The sequence below is a fragment of the Orcinus orca genome, chromosome 5, assembly GCF_937001465.1.
Source record: "Orcinus orca chromosome 5, mOrcOrc1.1, whole genome shotgun sequence".
NCBI classification, from domain to species: domain Eukaryota; kingdom Metazoa; phylum Chordata; class Mammalia; order Artiodactyla; family Delphinidae; genus Orcinus; species Orcinus orca.
This window is the reverse complement of record NC_064563.1, coordinates 62,048,949-62,071,206: the sequence shown is the minus strand read 5'-3', so window position 1 is coordinate 62,071,206 and position 22,258 is coordinate 62,048,949. Positions and strand designations below refer to the sequence as shown.

The 22,258-nt window shown below is 40.7% G+C and overlaps 1 protein-coding gene across 3 annotated transcripts in view; it reads right to left on the bottom strand.

Moving 5' to 3' along the window:
- USP13 (ubiquitin specific peptidase 13) overlaps window positions 1-22,258 on the bottom strand; it is a 119,573-nt gene that overhangs the window by 76,739 nt on the left and 20,576 nt on the right. For all 3 annotated transcript variants that reach the window (XR_007477706.1, XM_004270498.3, XM_049710647.1), the window contains exons 2-4: window positions 18,939-19,064; window positions 12,534-12,594; window positions 3,203-3,324 (exon numbers count right to left, since the gene is read on the bottom strand). Coding sequence is in view for 2 of the 3 variants with exons in the window: in XM_004270498.3 (XP_004270546.1) it covers window positions 3,203-3,324; window positions 12,534-12,594; window positions 18,939-19,064 (309 nt within the window). In the remaining variant the exon portion in view is untranslated. The remainder of the gene's footprint in view (window positions 1-3,202; window positions 3,325-12,533; window positions 12,595-18,938; window positions 19,065-22,258) is intronic.

Sequence of the window (22,258 nt, the reverse complement as noted above, 5' to 3'; positions counted from 1 at the left end):
TTATTTGATAGAAGTTTTTTACTTGATTTACAATGTTATATTAGTTTCAGGTATACAACATAGTAATCTGATATTTTTATAGCTTATACTCCATTTACAGTTATTATAAAATATTGGTTATATTCTCTGTGCTGTATATTATATCCTTGTATTCTATTTATTTTATACCTAGTAGTTTGTACCTCTTAATTCCCCCTTCCCCTATCTTACCCTTCTCTAAACCTTTTTAAAAATATTCCCATTCATCTCCCACAAGAAATGTTATATAAGTAGCTTTTCCTTTCAATTATCAAAATTCATCTCCCATGCCCTTCCAGTAATGCCCCTAGAAAACAAGGCTGAGTTCACCATGAGCCCCTTCCTGATTTTATGGGTTTGGGCCATGCTGCCTTAGCACTTCTGGCTACACATCCTAATCTTTTCAGTCTGGTCTGTTACAACCTCTTTGTTGTTTCACTGACTACCTCGATCCCTTCCCTTTCCTCCTCTGAATCTTCTCCACCCTATTAGGTCTTTTTTAAGTGTTCTAGTTTGCAATGCACAGTGATAATAATAAGAATATAATATTCTCTCTTTTCTTTGAATATCCTTCTGGTGACACTCAACAAAATTTCCTTAATCATCTAGGATGTTATAAAACACTGACCTAGTGTTTTCAGAATACCGTCTAAAATCACTTAGAGGCCCTTTTTATGGATCACAGATGAAGGTCAGGATCCATTATCCTATAATTATACTGTGAATTATCTCAAGTACAGGGGTGTTGTGGAATTGGCTCAAACTGGCTTACAGACTTGTTAAATTTTAAGAAATTCTGCAAGAGGGTTGTTAAACACAGCCATTATTAAAAATTAAATTCTATTAGCTCACAATTAAGTATATTTTTAAAAGGTAACAAATATTCAAAACTCTTCACTCCCTAGTTGTGTTACTCTATCTTAATAACTAATCTATATGCTCTTGAGGTCACTTACATCCACGTTACGCAAACGGTGATAACTCTATGTGAGGATGTCCTACTACACATCCCTTCCCACCACTGCATTAGGTGACATGTTAGCCTGAAATGGGAGTATTTACACCATGGAAATCAGCAAACATTACAATGCAGGGCTTTGCCCGCAGGGAGCTAGTTGCTAACCAATTACAAGCACACCAGGGCTTGAGTTCCTGACTCTAAAATGAGGCATTAGATTTCAGGCTGTAAGATCCCTACTGAGTCCCAAACACTATGTCTCTGTGACCCCTGTAACACTAAGAGGTAGTTTAACTTTCTCGTAGAATCTACAGAGTACCTATTTGAAACTGATTTCTTTTTTTTGTGCTGAGAAACTCAAGAGATGACGAAGAGTCACCTGGTTGGGTGAGTTCAATAATTTTTGTTATTTAAAAGCTGAAAAAGAATTATCAAACACCAAAAATGTAGCAAAAGCATGAAAAGAAATTATAGTAACTAGCATCTTTTATATAGATAAATCTTACCAGTTACCATCAGATAAATCAGGCTTTTCCTTCTATCTCCCCGCCTCAACTTCCAAAACAATTCTTTTTTTTAATTCTTAAAGTATTTCTTAATTCTAAAAGACTCTGTATTAAAAATTATAATATATATATATTGCTGGATATGGATTTCTATGACACTTCACTTTTCTATAAAACTGTTCACACTTAGGATTATATTCTAAATATAAGAATAATGAAAAGTACTTAAAGGCTCTCATTAACTTTTCTCACGTAACGACTTTTTCTTCATAAGGGAGTGAGAGAAAAATCATTTCTCATGACATTCATTCACAATGTGCTTCTTCTTTTTTGACAGCAGACTCAAGAGTTATATTAAACAAGGGCAGTGAGAACTGTCAGTTGTATACAGATATAAGCTTTAGTATATAATATCAAGTAATGGCACGGGGTAAGACCATTTTGTCCATCATATATTTTGTCCTTGATCACAGCCACTTGAGTGACACAGGGAATTGAAGAAAGCAGAGGTAATTTAATTCTGTACACATTGCTAAAACGTATGCATTTGGTACTAAAAAAGATATGCTATATCAAATAATTAGAGGAAAGAGCTACGATAGCTTAATACACAAATTTTTCACTTCTATGGTCTTATGTTTAGGTATAAAGTAGAATCTGAGGCAAAAGAGGCTGAATGGTGGCAACCTGGCCCCTAATGACATGGGAATCCCAAGCACAAACGTCCCCTCTTGGCAGGGGCACATGAGCAGGGGACTGTAGACAGAGTCACACAGCATCTGAAAGAATCAGGGACCTAAAGACCTGGCTTTGGTTCTAGCAAAGCTTGAGGAGGGGAAAAAATGAACTGGAATGTCTAACTCTGCTATCTGCAGCCAGGCTCTGTGAAGTCAGGATGCAACCGAGTAGAAAAGAGGAAAGGAAAGGAAACGGAACATAGGAAAGGATGGAGCGGCAGAGACAATACAGGAAATGAGGGAAGAGCAGGAAAATGGTCTGGGTCCCCACAAGATTCGAGAATCAAAGTAAAATGGAGACTGACTTCCTTACACCACCGCCACCAGCTTTAAGTTGTTCAGGAAGATAAAAGTTGCTCCACAAAAAAGAAGGGAAGGAAAGGGAAAAGAACTCACCACTAAAGCTAAATTCTAAAACCTAGAAAGCAGTCTTCATCCTCAAAGGAACACATTATCACAGAGCTCCTGGAGACCTGTGATTTGTAAATATTGGGTTATTTTCATAATCATGTTGCTGTTGTTTCTCGGTGGAATTCTTTTATGTTTCCCAAACAAAATTTTACATGGAAGGCCAACATGCAGAAGAGATAAAAATTTTAGGCGTCCCTGATCAGAAGGCAACCCCTCTCCAGCAGTCCCTGCACATCTCGGGGGCACAATTTGAAAATCTAAGCACCAGACTGTGATTCACAGGTGGAAAGAAGCCAGCCCGCCTGGAGCAGGCCGGCCAGTGAGCAGTGAAGCCCAAACAGCACTGGAAGTAACAGGCAGCGGAGGGTATACGGCCCAGTGTCATTGAAAGAGAACCTGCGAGGCCCTCTTCACGGAGGAGAAGCGATCTGCTTCTGTTCCTACTCCTTCCTCCCCTCCTCTCTCATTCACCCCGCCCTCCCCACCGCCCAGCACACACACACTGCACACGCACACACACCTGACACAGAGAGTCACGCGCATCTAGCTAGCAGCCGTGCACACTCACTGACCAGGGCTGGTAACTCCTCAATATTTGGTAGTGCTATTTCATAGTGGTCTGGGAATATAACAAGTTTGGCTTCATCTTCATATTCAAAATCGTCGCTATTTAAATCGTCATCAGTATCTAGATCTGAGGAGAAAACAAAAACAAAGAACACGAAGTGAAGAAAGAATATTCCACACCAAGGCAGCACTCACTGGGAAAGCCAGATATCCACAGGGCTGACAAACCAAGGGCGCGGCATTTACAATTCAGCCATCCATCTGCCCCAAGCCAGGAAGAGGAGGCCTTTCCATCCTTCCTAAGTTATACACACTTATCTTCAAGGGACAGATGTATAAAGAAGACTAAGTCATATCATAAAGCTTTACAGTTAAAATAGACATTTGTGCTAGATGTTCAATTCTTAGAGATGTTTAAAGGAATAGCCTGGTCATTATGATTTGTCGGGTACCTGACTCCTGATTTCACAAGAATGGGTTGGAATGTTTCTTACAACAAAACAGAAGAAAGTACACGGGTTTGAGAATAGATAAACCTAGGTTCAACTCCGGGTCCAAAGTTTAATGTTTCTTTGGGCAAGTCACAGGCCTCATTTATAGAATGGAGGTAACACTTATCTCACACAGTTTATATGAAGAATAAATAAGAAATTGTAAACAAGAGACCTGGCACATAACAGGTTGTTAATAAATGGTAACAATTATTTTAAAATAAAATCTCAATGTCCCTCCCTCTGTCTCTATCTCCCCTATCCTCTCCCTCCCTGCTAAGAGTTGTGGAAATACTGCCTAGTAAGCCAGAGGGGGAAACCCCATAATATAAGTGGTCCTGTTGTCCTCAGGCGGTGGAGAATTTTCAATAAGAAAGTCTGGCCTGTTATCTATCAAGTCATCACCTCTTTACTTGGCTCATCTCTGGGAAAGGTTAGGCAAAGGTTCAAGGAAATGTCCTGTCACAATATTTACATGGACATTTCAGCCTTGCATTCACATGGATACCAGAATCCCAGATCATGTTTGTATATTTGGACATTTGGAACTATGGTGACAAACAGCTCTCGAGCCATCTTCTACTCACACACACACACACACACAAACCCACACACAAACAGGCACACGAATATGGGCTCTATAAACAGGAGAAAGTTATTTTACTAGATGAAGCGATGAAGCAGCCAGCTGAGAACCAAAGGATCTAGATTCTGTTACTACCTTGTTGTATGCCTCAACCTGGAATCTTTTTATGTACAGTTCTGCTCTTAAATTCTCAAAGGGAGAGCAGTTTTAAGTGGAAAATGAGATACAGCTAAAATGCAGTCTACACATTTTGATAAAGGACTCTAAATAATAAGAATCAGAAATGCCAAAATAAACAACATTGTTAGATAGTCATAAGAGGTTATTTTGACAAAAAGCAATGTTAAAGAAGAGTCTAAGAGTTTAAGAAGTAACTAAAGGCATTTATTTAAAGAAAACGACTCAAAGACAGACATTCTATGTTATAAAAATCTGAATGCCCCAATACCCGTCATTTTAAAAAATTATAACCTAAGTGTTCAATGAGAATGACGTTGGGACTTCCCTGGTGGTCCAGTGTCTAAGACTCCACACTCCCAATGCAGGGGGCCCAGGTTTGATCCCTGGTCAGGGAACTAGATCCCACAGGCCACAACCAAGAGCTTGAATGCCACAACTAAAAACCCTGCATGCCACAACTAAGACCCGGCGCAGCCAAATATTAAAAAAAAAAAAAAAAAAAAAAAGGAATGGTGTTGAACCCACTAGAATATTACTTAAATGATATTTTTTTAGACTATGTAGAAACATGGAAATGTTTATGCCATGTTAATGCTAAAAATACAAAATTCACCTTCACTGAAAAGACAACTTTGTAGTAATGCTCATAGACAAAAATTCGAAGGAAATCTGAACAAATGAAAATAATGAATGGGGAATTCCGTGGCGGTCCAATGGTTAGGACTCCACGCTTTCACTGCCAAGGGCGCGGATTCAATCCCTAGTCAGGGAGCTAAGATCCCACAAGCAGCAGAGCACGGCCCAAAAAAAAAGAAAAGAAAAGAATGAATGGATGAACTTTATTCTTAAATTTTTCTTTATTATATTGTGTATAATGATTTTAAGTAACCACAGTATAAATCGTTTGGTTTTGTGTACACAGTCAGCTCATATAACACATTATCTAAATGTCTTTTTTCCAGAGAAAACATCTGCACTTAATGCTAATTCAAATCTTACCTGGCCAGGGCTTCCCTGGTGGCACAGTGGTTGAGAGTCCACCTGCCGATGCAGGGGACACGGGTTCATGCCCCGGTCCGGGAAGATCCCACATGCCGCGGAGCGGCTGGGCCCGTAAGCCATGGCCACTGAGCCTGCGTGTCCGGAGCCTGTGCTCCGCAACGGGAGAGGCCACAACGGTGAGAGGCCCGCGTACCGCAAAAAAAAAAAAAAAAAAAAAAAATCTTACCTGGCCAAAAACAATGATAAACTAAGGCCAAAAAAAAAAATCCCACCCTGACATTGACCAGCTACAGAAGCCTGGGCAAGTTCTTTCCAAGTTCATTTTCCTCATAAGTAGGCTATGGATAATATTATCTACCCCCTAAGATTGTTGAGAGGATTAAAGAAGATAAGGTTTTAAGGTCTAGTTAAGATCTGGTAGGTGTTAGGGGCTCCACAGATAGCTGCCATCACCCCTACCATCACCCTCGCCATCACTGTCATCTCTTCTCTATGCTCCTGACAACTAACAAAAGCACAAGTGCCCTCCCTTCCCTTTGGTTGCCCAGCTCCAAAGCAATCCTGAGGTCAGTTTCAGGAGGACCAGGATATCACGGGGGATCTTCTATGTGATCTGAGTGTGGAGAAGATATGAACTTCAAATGCTTCTAGACTGTAAGCTCTAAGCACAGGAAGTGGGTCTTATTCACCCTAAATCCCTAGACCCCGCACAATGCCCAACACACACCACACACTCAGTAAACATCTGGGAAAGGAGACTAGGAAGTTAAGAATACCAGCGTGTTTAAGGACAACAGCAAAGCAAGAGCACCCAAAGGGCTGTTACAGGTTTTGGTTTTTTTTAATTGGTAACTGATGTGTGTTTAAAAAAGCAAGACTTTACTGTCATGCAAAAAGGCAGAGCTTTCTTGGGCTTCCTTACACTTATAGTTCACTTTTATTTTTATTCTTAATTCACTGGGATGGAAGGGGACCATGATCTTTCCCAAAAACCTTAATCCAATTTAGGGAAAAGTCAGCAGAGGTAACCTACACTCTGAATCTAAGGGACAAAGCTAAGGTTTCTCCTGCATATATATGACCCCACAATCCTAAATGTAAATCTACAATTTCCAAATTTCTCTAATTAGAGTCTCACCATCCCAAAACATCTAGTTGCGGAAACGACAGAGTAACCGTAGCCTAAGGACCAGCAGAACGAGCACCCCCCAACCTCTCCCAGCAGCTACTTTCCACGGGAACTATTAACTGGCAATACCTGGACGGGACCTTTTACAAAGATAAAAAAAATTTTTTTTAAATACCTCTTCTTTAACTCTACTTACTGATCTGCTCAGATACTTGAGAGAAGTGGCTGGGACCACAGCCATTCCAAGAAGTAACTATGAAGCAGCACAGCGGAGGAAAGGATCCCTAAATCAAACTAGGGCAGTGAAGCCCGGCTCAGAGTGCTCTCGGCCTGACTGAATTGGTATTAATTCGTGTGCTGGAGGTGAGCAGTCTGCTGCACCAGTGCCGTGAAATCTGACCAACCGCTCGCCCTCACGAGAAGGTACGGAGGCAGCTCCTTGAGCACAGACCCTGTTCTTAATGACCTACTTCAGAAGGAAACAGCAAAATAGAGTTTACTTGAAACTTCTGGTCATTATAGGCGCAGATGAGTTTTCTGAACAGGCCCATTCCTGGAACTTTCCACAGATGTTCTGTTTTCAACCTGTTCTTTATCAAGTATGAATACCAAGGCTAAAGACAAAAATGTGGAATGTAAGCTCTCTGAGGTTTAGCAGTAGCTCTTTGACATCCCAGTCTTCAGACATGGAAGAACTGAGTCATTTACTCCTGTCTGTGAAAGTTGGGGGGGCCGGTAGGGGAGTCAATAAAAACGTGAACATTTAACACTTTTTTTTGAATTTTATTTTATTTATTTTTTTTATACAGCAGGTCCTTATTAGTCATCAATTTACATTTAACACTTTTATGACGTACCAAAGATACGGTATTTTTAATTAAACATTTAACACTTTTATGACGTACCAAAGATATGGTATTTTTAATTAAATTTATTAGTCTTTACACAACTACACACATTTGTGGCTTTAATGTATAGAATATACGAGATTAGGCCAGAATCACATCACAAGTCCTGGGGTATTTCTTTGAAGATCCCGGACTCCCTTCCATTCCCCCTTCTCTCCTTCCATCTCATAAAACAGTAACTTTTCTATCCGCCTACTCCCAAAATTCACAATCTTTCATATCGCTGTAACTTATCTTTGTCAAAGACAGCCTAATAGTGTCCCTTTCTAGCTTAAAAACATTATTGCAGAGCTACCCACACTTTCCCAGTTCACAGCACCCTTTAGCATCCAGGCAATTCTTGCACAATACCAAGAATTGGTCCTAAACCAAAAGAAATGCCTGATAGTTCTTTTTGTTTAGTAGTTCGGTCCAAACAACTTATTACGTATTTATGTTCTAATAAGTTAGGAACCATTTGAAAAGATAATACACATAAACTGAAAGGAAATGCATGTTTTATTTCACTCTTAAATAACTGTAATTCCTTACAAGGGACGTGTATAACTGTGAGGCACTGCAGAACTACTCTTTGAATCAGACTAGACGCTGCCTCCCTTATTTCCCATTCCACATTTATTTTCATAGTACTAGCCTTTTACCACAGAAACCACTAAAAAAAATAGCTTCACAAAGAGATGAAGTCACTGAAAGGAGTATAGGATACCCTAGTAGCGAGACTACATCAAGCTAATCTCTCATGCAATGTTCAAGCATCACTGTGTTCCCTTGAAGAGTTAAAATATCCTGTGAGTTACCCGTGAGCTAGTTGAGGCAACCCGGAGTGCCTCAGGACACAGTTTTGGGAACCAAAGTGTTAATGGCTCCCCATGGCCTACAGGAAAAAAGTCTAAAAGCATGGTATACGTCTAGACTATTGCTGGAAGAACACGCAACATATATAAGGATGTACAAGCAGAAAATATTATTTGTCTCTGGGCAGAGTAACTAAGTGGCTGGGAGACAGGGAAGGGAGAGAAAAAAACTTACTTTTCATTATGGAAGCTCTTATAACTTTTCAATTTTAAGCTTTGTCCATGTGCTATGTATTCAAAGAATATTTTTAAAATCCTAAATCCTAAAAGAAGCATAAAATTTCTATGATTCAAAAATTACCAAGAATTGTCATTGTTGATTCTAAAAAACATTACCAGCAAAAGCTAGACCCGAGGGAAGGATCCCTTAACTGGGGTTTCACTTAGATGACTATCAAAGTAATCAGGAGGACGAGTGCCTTGAATGCCGGGGCAGAATGAGGCTCAGGAGACTTGAGTAAGCAATTCAGCACCAGCTAATGGCCTCAGTTTCCCTTATAAAATCAATACTGAAGGTCATAACTAAATGATTCAATGGTTTCAATATCACTGTTGAACCAATGGAAAGGAATTAGTCACAAAGTCATTAGGTAAAAGGGGATAAAAAGCTTCTATCCAGGAAAAAGCTTTAGTCATCTGCATGTGTTTTGTGAAGGGGATAAAGGGTCATCATAACTACATCTCAATAGCAATGAAAAGGTACTTTGTAGTCAAAGAAACAAAGAGGCTACAAGAGAGTTCTCCTCCTCTTCATGAAGAGATAACCCAATGTCCCTTTTAGGGAAGGAAACTGTGGCAGAGGCTACTAGCTGCCTCCCAGCATTCATTCTCCCTTTCCTCCTTAGTAACACACTTTATTCAGTTAAGAGACTTTACTTTCCAGCCTCCTGTGCAGCACACGGCATAGTCATGTGACCAAGTTATGACCAGAGAAGCGTAAACTGAAGTGTTGCATGGGATTCTATGAGAAGGCTGACAAAAAGAAGTTGAATCCCCTGGGAGATTAGATTTTTTTTTTGGTCCTTTCCTCTTTGTCTTCCCTGCCTTCCAGAATAGGGATGTGATGGCTGGAGTCCCAGTAGCCATTTTTGGACCATGAAGTGACCATGAGGTTAGAAATTACAGGACAGGATAGAAGGTGAAATAGAAATATGGGAAGAACTTAGATCCTGATGAACATGAGGCCATCACATCAGCCTGGATTTGTTGCTTCCCAACATCCTCTATATGAAATGAGAGAAATAAACATCTACCTTATTAAAATTCACCAATATTTTACATTTCCAATTACATAAATCAGGGTAGTTCTAATACAGTCCTTCACTGAAATTAATTTACAGACCACACCACCTTGAAAACAGAGCTGTGATCAGTGTGGCAAGAGAAAAGTGCCTGCTACTGGGAGCTACGAGGGGGTATAAATCAGAGCTTGCAAAACTTAATCCTTACTAATATAAATTAGTGATGCATCTGAGTATAAAACAATAGAGAGAACTGGGGCCTAGGACAAGCCCCAGAGTGCCAATGGCATTCAAATTTAAACTTTTTAAAAAGTGGTACAGTCCAAATAGAACATTTTTGCTGGGCTGTGAGTTTTAGGCAGATCCTGCAGCTTTCTAAGACATGAAATGTTGAGAGAACACAGACAGCAGCCTATAGAAAAAGTCCAACTGAAAGGAAAGGGTGGGCTAGTTCTCCCAGGAAGCAATGGAGGGGTCCACACAGTATGAAGCACAAAACCTCAGTGCTTACCTTTGGATTAATTTTTAAAACAATTACTTGACAATATCTGCTACCACCAGTATGATCACTAGAGAAATCAAACTGCAGGGTCTTTTGAGTAAAACACACAAAGGTTAGGGACTTCCCTGGTGGCGCAGTGGTTAAGAATCCACCTGCCAATGCAGGGGACATGGGTTTGACTCCCTGGTCTGGGAAGATCCCACATGCCGTGGAGCAACTACTGAGCCTGCTCTCTACAGCCCGCGAGCCACAACTACTGAGCCCGCGTGCCACAACTACTGAAGCCTGTGCGCCTAGAGCCCATGCTCCGCAACAAGAGAAGCCTCCACAATGAGAAGCCCACGCACCGCAACAAAGAGAAGCCCCCACTCTCCACAAATAGAGAAAGCCCGAGGGCAGCAACAGAGACCTAATGCAGCCAAAAAATTAATTAATTAAAAAAGAAAAGAAAAGCAGCTAATTTATTTTTTAAAAAAAAGACACAAACGTTAAAGGATAAGAGGTCAGCTAACTTCTTTATTCAACCAAAGAAAATAATGAAAAATAACAATGTAGGTCAAAATATTCAATTATTTCCACATTCAAGAATGCCATGCTAATTTAAGAGTGAATGTCATTTAATTCAGAAGAAATCAATTATCTCTAGTTGTGGAAGGGAGCCGAAGGCTTATAACCAAAACATCAGAATGCACTCAATCATTTCAGCTTTCTGGCTCATTCTAAGCTGCTCTGAGTCTAGTTGGTTAATCTGGGTTGTGGTCCAAAGCCATGACAAGCAGTGGGAAAGACTGGCCTGTGTGGAAAAACCAACTGCAGATAAGCCTCACAAAGAAAACCAGGGGCTGAAAATCAGAAGCAAAGACAGCAAGGGTGGGCCCAGTGCCGGGTAACAGAGAAACCAAGTGGGAAGGAAACTCAGCTCCAAGACTGTTTCCAATGGCTTTGATTGTCGAATAATTAATGTGTCTTTTTATTACAGAAAAAGAATTTAAATACAGATAAGCAAAAAAAGAAAACTTAAATCACCTGAATTTTACCACCAGGAAAGAGTTACTATTAACAATTTGGAGTACATTTTGTCAGACTCTACTAGACTCTCAGTTATATATGTATGTGAGTATGTGTGTACACACATACACATATATACACATACATATACGTATATGTACGTACATACAGATATACACACATACACATACGTATGTGTACACACATATAGATACACATACACACATATGTATATATGTGTATAAATTTTCTTTATCAAATGAAATTACAATATGCAAACAATTTTGAAATTCCTTCCAAACAATAATCCTAGGCATTTAGAGATATAAACTTGCTTGGTCAAAAATTATCACACCACTTTTTCTCCTGGGAAAACCATATCAGAAGTTTAATATGAAATATGATCACTTTGCTGTACAGTAGAAACTAACACAATATTGTAGAGCAACTATATGGCGATAAAAATTAATTAAATAAAAAAAGAAATACGATCATGAGTACATGATATAGAAGTCAGTATGTATTTGCACGAGCAAAACTGGCTCTTCTGAATGAGGGAAACAGAAAAGCACTATTAAGCAAACACCACAGTGATCAGTGTTACAGGCAAGATCCACTAATGGATGATAAAATTAGTAGGCAAAACTTTAAGGAAAAACAAGTATTAGTACAGTCTCCAAGTATCACTCCCAAAATATTTATTAATTATACTGTAATCTCATAGTGGAGAAACCCAGCAGACACTACCTGACCAAGCAATCAAGGTTAACATCTCCAGTGTGAAGACAGCTCAGCTTCACGTGCCCCCTGATATCAGGCCCTGAGAAGGGCCCAATACCTGTGTGGTATTCTTGCCAAAAATACACTTCCTCAGGCTTATCATGAAGTAACATGATAAACCCAAATTGAGGTACAGTCCGCAAAACAACTGGCCAGCACTGTTCAAAAGTGTCACAATTATTAAAGACAAAAAAAGTCTGAGGAGCTATCACAGATTAGACAGGATTAAGGAAACATGACAACCAAATACAACATGGGATCCTGGAAGAACAAAAAAATAGTGAAATAGTATTTCATTAGTAGAAAAAAATAGTGAAATACAAATAAAGTCTGTAGGTTGGCTAATATTAAAAAAAGAAAAACTATCTCTTCTTTAAAGGCAGTGAAAAAGGAGGCCAGAAACAGAATCACAATTTCTCTCCAGTCACTATCAGCATAATTGCTTCAAATCACTAACCCAACAAGAGTGCCGTAAACATTCTTCACCACCAGGTAAACATAAAGGGGAGACAGATCATCTCGAGTTAAATTGGTTCCTCTCATCCTTAAATTGTAGAGCAATAAACAACCTGTTATTCCAAAGCAAACACGCACATGCACACACATACACACACACAGAAAATCCAGGCACACTATTGATAACTATTTACATTACCTAAAAAAATCTTGGAATTCCTCCTTTTGGGTAAAGCTCCACCAGATGCCCCTCTTACCTTCTGAAAAGAAAACAAGAGATTGTTAAAATTCAGCCTATGGAACAGATGATTGGGGGTGGGGGTAAAATCTCAGAGGTTCCTTGTTTTTATAAAAGGCCAAGAGGAAATATTTCACTTGGACTAGAGATTCCAGGATAAGCAGGAACTTGACCCAGGTCCATGAAGGTAAGTGAAGGGCAATGCTACTGTTCTACCTGATTATGTTTTCACCAAATTATCAAGAAAGCACCTCTGGAAAGGGAAGTGAAACCAGGGTCAAGGTGAAGTGGACACTTCAACTTCAAATCAGCACAGGCTCCCAAGAGGCTGGAGCCCATGCCCTGACTGGAGCTACTCTGGAGAAACGGTAGCTCCAGGAGGGAGGCTCTTGTTCCCCTGCTACCCACGGGGCCCCCTGTGCTTGGTCCTAGGTGTGCACAACTACTACTGTTGAAAGAGTTCATAAATATTAATAAAGAGTCACTGATATTCTGGTCATAATAAGCCTCAATCTAACTGCCCTACACATTTTTGGAGCCCCAGCTGATGGCTGTTTGCCATCCTAAGCTCCATGTATCCTCTACCTCTGGTGGAAGTCCCCAGCAGCAATGAAATAAACGTCTACCAAGTGGTTATGCAAAAGAAGTCATTCATTACCCTTCTGATACTTGCACAAGAAATTTTACTCTCAAACAGGACTATTAAAATGTTTGTTTCAATGGCCAAAACTCTTATTTCCACACTGTGTGTTCTTCCTGTTATTAGAAAAGAGCACGTTTCTAACACACCGCAGTGTGGGTCAAACCCCAGCATCTTTTCAAGCAGCCGCATGTTATCGCAGCACCAAGGCCTTGCTGCTTCTTTAGTTTGCCCTCCTATCAGTCTTAAGTCTCCTTTCCCACATTTTATTATTTCGCATTGAAAGTGGACTCATCTTTGTGATTCTCACAATAAGTTTTTACAGCTTCTACTATAAGTTTATAGTTCACATCTCAGGAATACAAAATTATTGAACCCTTTAGCTCCAAATCATGTGTCTCCAAATACTAATGCCACATTCGTGTCACCGCTCTTAGAATCCGTCTCCTCCAAGATCTCAAAGCCTCTGCTCCTCTCCCCTCCACTTACCTGCCTCAAAAAAGGATGAGATAAAACCTGCACCAAAGGCATATTTAACCATCCACATTTACCAATCCTGGAGGTCACTTGCAATCTCTCTATGGAAGTTTACGGCATCCTTTCACTTGTTCCAACCTCAATGTCCCCTCCACTCCTGCATGACAGTGAGGGGAGAAAGGAGAAGAGGAGCTGCAGGGAGACCTGCTGGACCATGAGGCTCTCCCCAGACGAGACAGTCACACCTCAGACTCGGATTAGATCCACTTCCTTTCAGGAAAAAAAACCCCACAACTACCAGGTCTTCCTTCAAAAGACCATCATCTCTGTCCCTGCATCAGTCACCACTAGAAATCGACAGGGTTTGAGAAACTGGAACTCCTCAGTCAGCAGACGTGACTGTCAGGCTCTGTGCTGGAGCTCAGGCTGCAAAGTGAGTGAAGACATGCTCCAACCCCTGAGGAGCTCACCAGCAATAGGAGGGGAACATGATGCAAACAAAGAGCACAGAACGGATTCTGGTGAGTGTTCAGAGAGGTGAGGATCATATCATAAGGAAGAAATGATATTTCTTCTGGGGATGGAGGGTATGGGCAGGGTTGGTGAGGTAAGTAGAGCAGCAGTCCTGGCATATAGCAGCTGCTCTGTTAATACGTGTTGGTTGGTTGGACGGATGGATGGATGGATGGATAATGGATGGGTGGGTGGATGATGGATAGATATATGGATATGCTGACCACAGGGAATACAACAGGTAAAAAAGGAATGGGGGGGGCTTCCCTGGTGGCGCAGTGGTTGAGAGTCCGTCTGCCAATGCGGGGGGTGCAGGTTTGTGCCCTGGTCCGGGAAGATCCCACATGCCGCGGAGCGGCTGGGCCCGTGAGCCATGGCCACTGGGCCTGCGCATCCGGAGCCTGTGCTCCGCAACGGGAGAGGCCACAACAGTGAGAGGCCTGCGTACCGCAAAAAAAAAAAAAAAAAAGGAATGGGGGGTAGAAGTAGGGCATCCCCCAAAAAAGAAAACAGCACGTACAAAGGCCTGAAATCATGATGTGTTCCAGAAAGGAGAAGTGGTTTGCTATGTCTAGAGCACAGAGTTGGTGGAATAAGAGGGAGGGTTAGAAAGGTTCCAGGGGTCAGATCATGGAAGGCCTTGTAATCACATGCAAAAGGGTTTGGACTTCTTCCTGCAACAAAGAGAAAGACATATGAGATTTAAGCTTCAGCGTGCCACAGACGCATAGGTATATGCATTTGAAAAGATGGCTCTGGGTGCAGCATGCAGACTGGGTGGGATTGAAAGTGGCAAGTATGAAGGAAGGAACATTAGTCAGGAAGCTACAGCACTAGCCCTTTTAAGGCATAATGAGCACTCAGACAAGAACAGGAGGGATGAAGAGGTCAGGATGGACTTCCAAGCTGTTTGGGAGGCCCAGATAACGGGACTTGGTTACCAACCTGCCATGGAATGAAAGCAGAATCCAAAGGAGGTCTAAGTCTCTAGAATTCAAGCCATCTTGAATTCTAGAGGGTGTAGTGAAGACGGTGAAAACAGAAAAGCTTTAAAGCTTTCACTGAAGGATGGGGTGACTGAAAGAGGACTCAAATTAGAGTTCTGTGTTGTGCTCTTTTTTAAGGTGGGAGAAGAAATCCAGAAGAGGGAGATGTTGGAGGTGTAAGAGGGAGTGGAGTTAACGAAGGTTCCGAGGCAGGAGGAAAGGGACCACGAGGACAGAAAGAACACAGCTTCTCTCTGAGATGTGTGGAAACGTGTGAGGTGTGCTGAGATGGGAGGAAACAAAAGTGGAACCACTGTGGATGAGTTCCCAGGAGGCAAGGCAGGAGCTCAGGGAGTTCCTGTCCAGGGGTCCCTGTTTCCTCTGGAAAGTACAAGTCCGATCGTTTTCTGAGAATGACAGGTAAAGTCTTGCAAAAAGCATCCAAAGTTTGGAGTGGGAGGGGGAACAGGCTAGATTTGCTGGGCAGTGAGAGGGCCCAGCCGCAGGGAGAAGGCCAGGAATTTGACATGGTCCCAAACCCCATGGCAGTGTGTGCGGGATCCCTAGTGGTGCATCCATGGAAACAGAGGATGATACTGATGATGGACTGGCTGGGGTTCTGAAGGACAGTAAGGAGGCAAGACAAGGTGAGGGTACTGGCGATAGGAGAATGTTTAAAGTCATGGATCCTGAGAAGCGGGTGAAACAGATCAAAATAGAAATAAATGAGTGAAAGAGCTAAAATGAGAGAGGGTTGTGGTCAGAGAGTGAAATATTTAACTTAAAATTTCAGAGGCAGGGCTTCCCTGGTGGCGCAGTGGTTGAGAGTTCGCCTGCCGATGCAGGGGACACGGGTTTGTGCCCCGGTCCGGGAAGATCCCACATGCCATGGAGCAGCTGGGCCCGTGAGCCATGGCCGCTGAGCCTGCACATCCGGAGCCTGTGCTCCGCAACGGGAGAGGCCACAGCAGTGAGAGGCCCGCGTACCGCAAAAAAAAAAAAAAAAAAAAAAAAAAAAAAAGATTTCAGAGGCAGAGCTAACTGCATTCTGTAATTCTGCCACTAGCTTTGCGACCCTGAGCAAGTTATTTCAAGTCTCTGGGCCTCAGCTTCATTTTTTTTCCCTCAGTTTCCTAAAACTTCATCACTTTACACTAAGACAGATGATACAAAGCAAACTTTATCAGAATTGCTATATCCCACCTAACAGGAATAGTGAATGTAAATCATATAGTATTAGGCCAACGTTAGATTACTGTAAAGCTAATCATTCAGTTTATAACCTATCTGACCTGCTGGTCTTTCTTCCTCCTCTTCCTCCTACTCTCCCCACTGTCCAATTTGGGGATCTCTCCTTGTCCAGAACTTAAACAGAGAACATATTAGGTAGGCTGGGGTGAGAGATCAGATGAACTTCAAATCAGCATTGACTATACAGAAGATCCAAGATAGTCTACAAATTATTAGGACTAAAGTGAAAATTGAACAGTATTGCTAAATATAAAATCAATATTTGAAAATTAATATCTCCAAACAACATTAGTAACTAATTAAAATACATGAAAAGATAAAAAAGCAGTAACAGTAGTTACAAAAATTATAGGGTACCTTAAAAAAATCTAACAAAAATAAAAGCTCCTTTACTGAAAATTACAAAATATTTTTGAAGGACATAAAAGAGACCTGAATCAATAGAGAGGTATGCCATGTTGAACAGTCATTCAGTTAATATTTATGAAGCACCTACTATGTGCTGGGCCCTACTGAGTGCTGAGGACACAGAGGTGAACAAGACAGACCACACTCCCTGCCCTCACGGAGCTTAGACAATGATATAGACTATAGCTCAGTCTACAAATTCAATGTGATCGCTATCAAAATCTCAACAGGATTTTTTTAACTAGATGAACTGATTCCAAAATCCATACAGAAAAATAAACTTCCAAATCCAGGAAATTTCTAGGGAAAAAATGAACATGGAAAAAGTGCTTGCACTCCTAGATATCAACACTTGAGGCACCAACACAGAGACAGACAAATAAGAGCAACAGAACACAACTGAGAACCCCCAAGCAGACCCAAGTGTGAATGGCAAGTTAAAATATTTGTTTTAAGTGTCACTATAAATCATCGGAAAAGGTTGCACCCCTCCAGTAATAGTGGGACAACTGGTCATCAATCCGGGGGGGGGGAAAGAAGCAGATTCCCACACTTGACGCAATTATAAAAATAGATTATAGATGAATTAAAGACCTAAAATGTTAAAACATTAAAACATTCACAGTCTCTCTCTTTCCCTCCCTCCCTCCCTCCCTCCCTCCCCCCCCTCTCTCTCTCTCTCTCTCTCACACACACACACACACACACACTTCTTTAAAAAAAAGTATTAGAAGAAATATCTTTATGACCTTGAGTTGGGAAACAATTTCCTAGACAAGCTACAAAAAGCACAACTCATAAAAGGTTAATAAATCTAAATAGATGAAAATTCAAAACTTGTGTTCTACAATATAATTCATAAATGAAGTAAAAAGACAAGCCACAGACCATAAGAAAATTTTGTATATAACACAAATTTTTGGTATCCAGAATGTAAAAAGAACTAACTAAACTTTTAAGAAAAAGATAAACCCATGGAGAAATAGGCCAAAAATATAATAGGCAAGTCAGAGAAGAGAAAAGGAGACTGGCTAATAAACAGATGAAAAGACCTTCAACCCTCACAGGAGGAAATGCCAAATATTTAGATGCCACTTTACAACCATTCGATTGGCAAAAATCAGAAGTCTGACGAAGCACTGGTGAGGGTGTGGGGAAACACTCATAATCATGGCAGACTGGAGTGTACACTGGTGCAACCACTCCAGGGAGGGATTTAGCAATATCCAGTAAAAAGGAAGGGAAGCACACTCGTGAGCCAACACTGCCACTTCTAGATACATTGCTGAAAGAAATCTTGCACATGTTCCCCCAAGAGAAATGTATAAAAATGTTCATTGGTACATAGTTTGTGGAAGAAAAAAAAAATGGAAACAATCTAAATGTTTTCATCAATGGGAGAACAGAATAATAAATGACCAGGTACTCATAAGACGGAACACCAAACAACTACTGAAATGAATTAAGTACATCCGGATGCATCGAAACATGGATAGATTCTGTTGAAGGGGAGAGCTCCAGGCAGAATTACAGGTAGCAGTACGATAATATTTACCTGTATCTTTAAAACACAAAAAGTCATACTATATATTGCTCATGAATACCCACAACTAAATAAAATATAATGACAGGCGTGGGAATGAGAAACAGCAAATTCACAACAGAGGTTACTTCTGCGGATGGAGGGGACCAAAAGGGACTTGAACTTTTAGGAAAGCTCTCTCACTAAAAAAAAAAAAAAAAATCTGAAGCAAAAATATCCAAGTATTTTTTTTTTATTTCTGATTTTTTTATCCATGAGTGTTTCTGGCATTATTTTCTGTACTTTTTGACTTGATTTTTTTTTCCATCAGCAACCCATGTCTTTTTTAACAACTCCGATCAGAGGCTTAGAGGAAGAGAAACATAAAACTGGTTAAGTTAAGGTTTGGGAAGTCTATGAATTTCTGCCAACAGTGCTAGTTTTGTTTCCTATCATCCAAGAGAATGAGAAGTTATGTGGGCATAGTAAAATCTCCATGTGATGAACCCCACTAAGACAACATTACGGGGAAGATGTCAAGGCCAGTTCTCCCAAAGTGTGCACCTCACCTCACGCACGTGTCTCTTCAGGTACATGTAGACACTCTGTCCAGTTTTTCGAAAATGTCTTTCCACATGCTCCCTTCCAAAGGCCAAAAATGTATTCATGCATACATAGAGTCCACCTTCAGAATTCTAGAAGAAAGAGACAGGTTACATTAGTCAAGTAGTCTAGACACAGAAAAAGGGAAGGGGAAGGAAGGCAAATGATGACAAACAATGAACACAAAGTCTGGCCATCGTAGTCATCTCCAGTGACCTCCGAGGGCTCACAGTCACCCAGAGGCAGCTCCCACCACAACCCTGGGTTCCCGGTGCTCCCAGACAGCTGAGCACGGTCTCATAGGCAAGCAGATACTCAGAGGCCTTGGGAAATAAACATGCCTGCCTGACTCTCCAAACTGGGGTAAGGGACAATCACGGATAGAAGAACGTTGGCAGCTGATCCAACGACCGTCACTTTATAAAATAATGTTATTTTTTTACTTTTATTGAGGTATAGTTGAGTTACAGTGTTGTGTTAATTTCTGCTGTACAGCAAAGTGATTCAGGGCTTCCCTGGTGGCGCAGTGGTTAAGAATCCGCCTGCCAATGCAAGGGACATGGGTTCAAGCTCTGGTCCGGGAAGATCCCACGTGCTGCAGAGCAACTAAGCCCGTGCGCCATGACTACGGAGCCTGCCCTCTAGAGCCTGCAAGCCACAGCTACTAAAGCCTGCGTGCCACAACTACTGAAGGCTGTGTGCCACAACTACTGAAGCCCACATGCCTAGAGCCCATGCTCCGCAACAAGAGAAGCCACCGCAATGAGAAGCCCGTGCACTACGAAGAGTAGCCCCCACTCCGCAACTAAAGAAAGCCTGCGTGCAGCAACGAAGACCCAATGCAGCCAAAAATAAATAAATTTATTTTTTTAAAAAGTGATTCAGTTATACATATATATATTCTTTTTCATATGCTTCTCCATTATGGTTTATCATGATATTGATTATAGTTCCTTGTGCTATACAGTACACCTTGTTGTCTATCCATCCTATATATAATAGTTTGTATCTGCTAATCCCAAATTCCCAATCCTTCCCTCCCCCAACCCCTCCCCCTTGGCAACCACAAGTCTGTTCTCTATGCAACGACCATCAGTTCAATGGTTCATCATCGTTCTTCCTCATTGGTCACTGCAAGTCTCCAGAACATACAGTCTTTCTATCCTTTTAGCAGGACAGGATGCTTCAAAGATATTGTTCCCTTCCTTTGGTGATGCATATTTGACGGTACCCATTAATAAATGATAACAATTCAAGAAATAAATAATAACATAAGTAAATAATAAAAGATGGAGTCCTCAAATTATTACATGCCTGATATGTGCCAGGTGCTTTGCACATATTATTTCTAATCCCAACAATACTGCAAGCTGCTAGTATTACTTCTATTTTATAGTTTAAAAAAAAACTGATAAGTCACTTGCCCAAGTTCACACAGCTTGGAAGTGTCAGAATTAAATTTGAATCTATTTCTCTTTTATCCCTCTCTGCCATACTTCAAATATTATTTAGTTATAGACATACTGCTACAATGAACAGGCAAGGATATTGTTCACATTTAAAATACTCGATTTTCAGGACTTCCCTGGAGGTCCAGTGGTTAAGACTTCGCGTTTACACCACAGGGGGCCCGGGTTCCATCCCCAGTCTCCCTGGTCGGGGAACTAAGATCCCACAAGCCCCAAGACATGGCTTAAATAAATAAATAAGATACTTTTCTATCCCAATTTCCTCTCTCCTTTTCTCTCACTTTGCTTAATGTGCTTCTCCATAAACTTAGCCTATACAATTAGCCATCCTTTCCTCAATGGAAATGGATTTTTATTATGATCCTATTAGTCTCACCCCTCCAAATAATTCTTTAAAAAACAAAAATTTTAAATACCTGTTAGAATTTGCCAACAAACACCTACCAAAATTCCTTACAATGAATTTTAGTAGAGCACAAATTACAGTATCAAAAACAGACACTGATGCTCATTACAAATATATGAAAAATAATTTTTAAAGTTCCAATAACTCAAGATTGTTTATTTTTTTTAATTTCAAATAAAATTTTCCAACATCGTATCTATGATTTATAAGCCAGACATAAAGAAGCCTTGTCACAACAAGAACATTATAACAGGGGTTTCCCTGGTGGCACAGTGGTTAAGAATCCTCCTGCCAATGCAGGGGACACGGGTTTGAGCCCTGGTCCGGGAAGATCCCACATGCCGCAGAGCAACTAAGCCCGTGAGCCACGACTACTGAAGTCCACACACCTAGAGCCCGTGCTCTGCAACAAGAGGAGCCACCGCAATGAGAAGCCCGCGCGCCACAACGAAGAGTAGCTCCCGATCGCCACAACTAGAGAAAACCCGCGCACAGCAACAAAGACCCAACGCAGCCAAAAAAAATGACATCACTAGAATAAAATTAGAGAAGTTCTTCAACTAGGGGCAACACATTACATTCACCTGATCAACAGATTAGATAAATATTTTCAAAAGATTTTTTAAATAAACATATTCTTTTGCATAGTCATAATCCTTAAGAAAAAATATTGCATCATTATAATGGTCAGCTATTCATTCAGCCCATTAAATTGAGCATCCCATAGTGTGATTTAAATAAAAAAAGAACAACACTTCCATTCTCTTCCAACAAAATGTAATTCGATCAAAAAGAACTCAAACCAGCAGATATAATGGGGGAAATATGAGATTTGTAAGCAGAGGTCCTAAACTGCCACTACTTAGCTCTGTTGCCTAAACAGCTTGTCAGATAGTCTCTGGGCTTCAGTATTTTCCTCAATAAACATGGCTTTAGCAATAATTCCCAAGGTTTCGTGAAGTTCAAAGGTGATGAAACACCCTCCATGCTATAAATTATTACATAAACATCGATAATTATTTATTACGAGCTAAAAGGTCTGCGTGCTACGTGTATCTCCTATTACACAAGTATTTTATAATTGGGGGGAGAAGCAGAAGGAAGAAAAAAGTGAGCCTGACAGCCACACAGGCTGGCGATAACAAATATTAATCTGTCAGAAAATGTAGTAGGCAACTAGTGGGAGAAGCAAGAAATTAGCAAGCAGCAGAAGAAAAACATTCAAGCATAGCATTTTTCTGAAGAAAAATATAGAATAGCTATGTGATGCAAGAGTATATAGTCTCTAAAATAATCATACAATCTTTGCTAACTTCATTGCCAAGAATTTTTTACTTATTAGGGAATTTGATAAAAATTTAATATGCCAAACATTCAATCTCAAATCTCTGGAGTCACTTGATATTGTCAC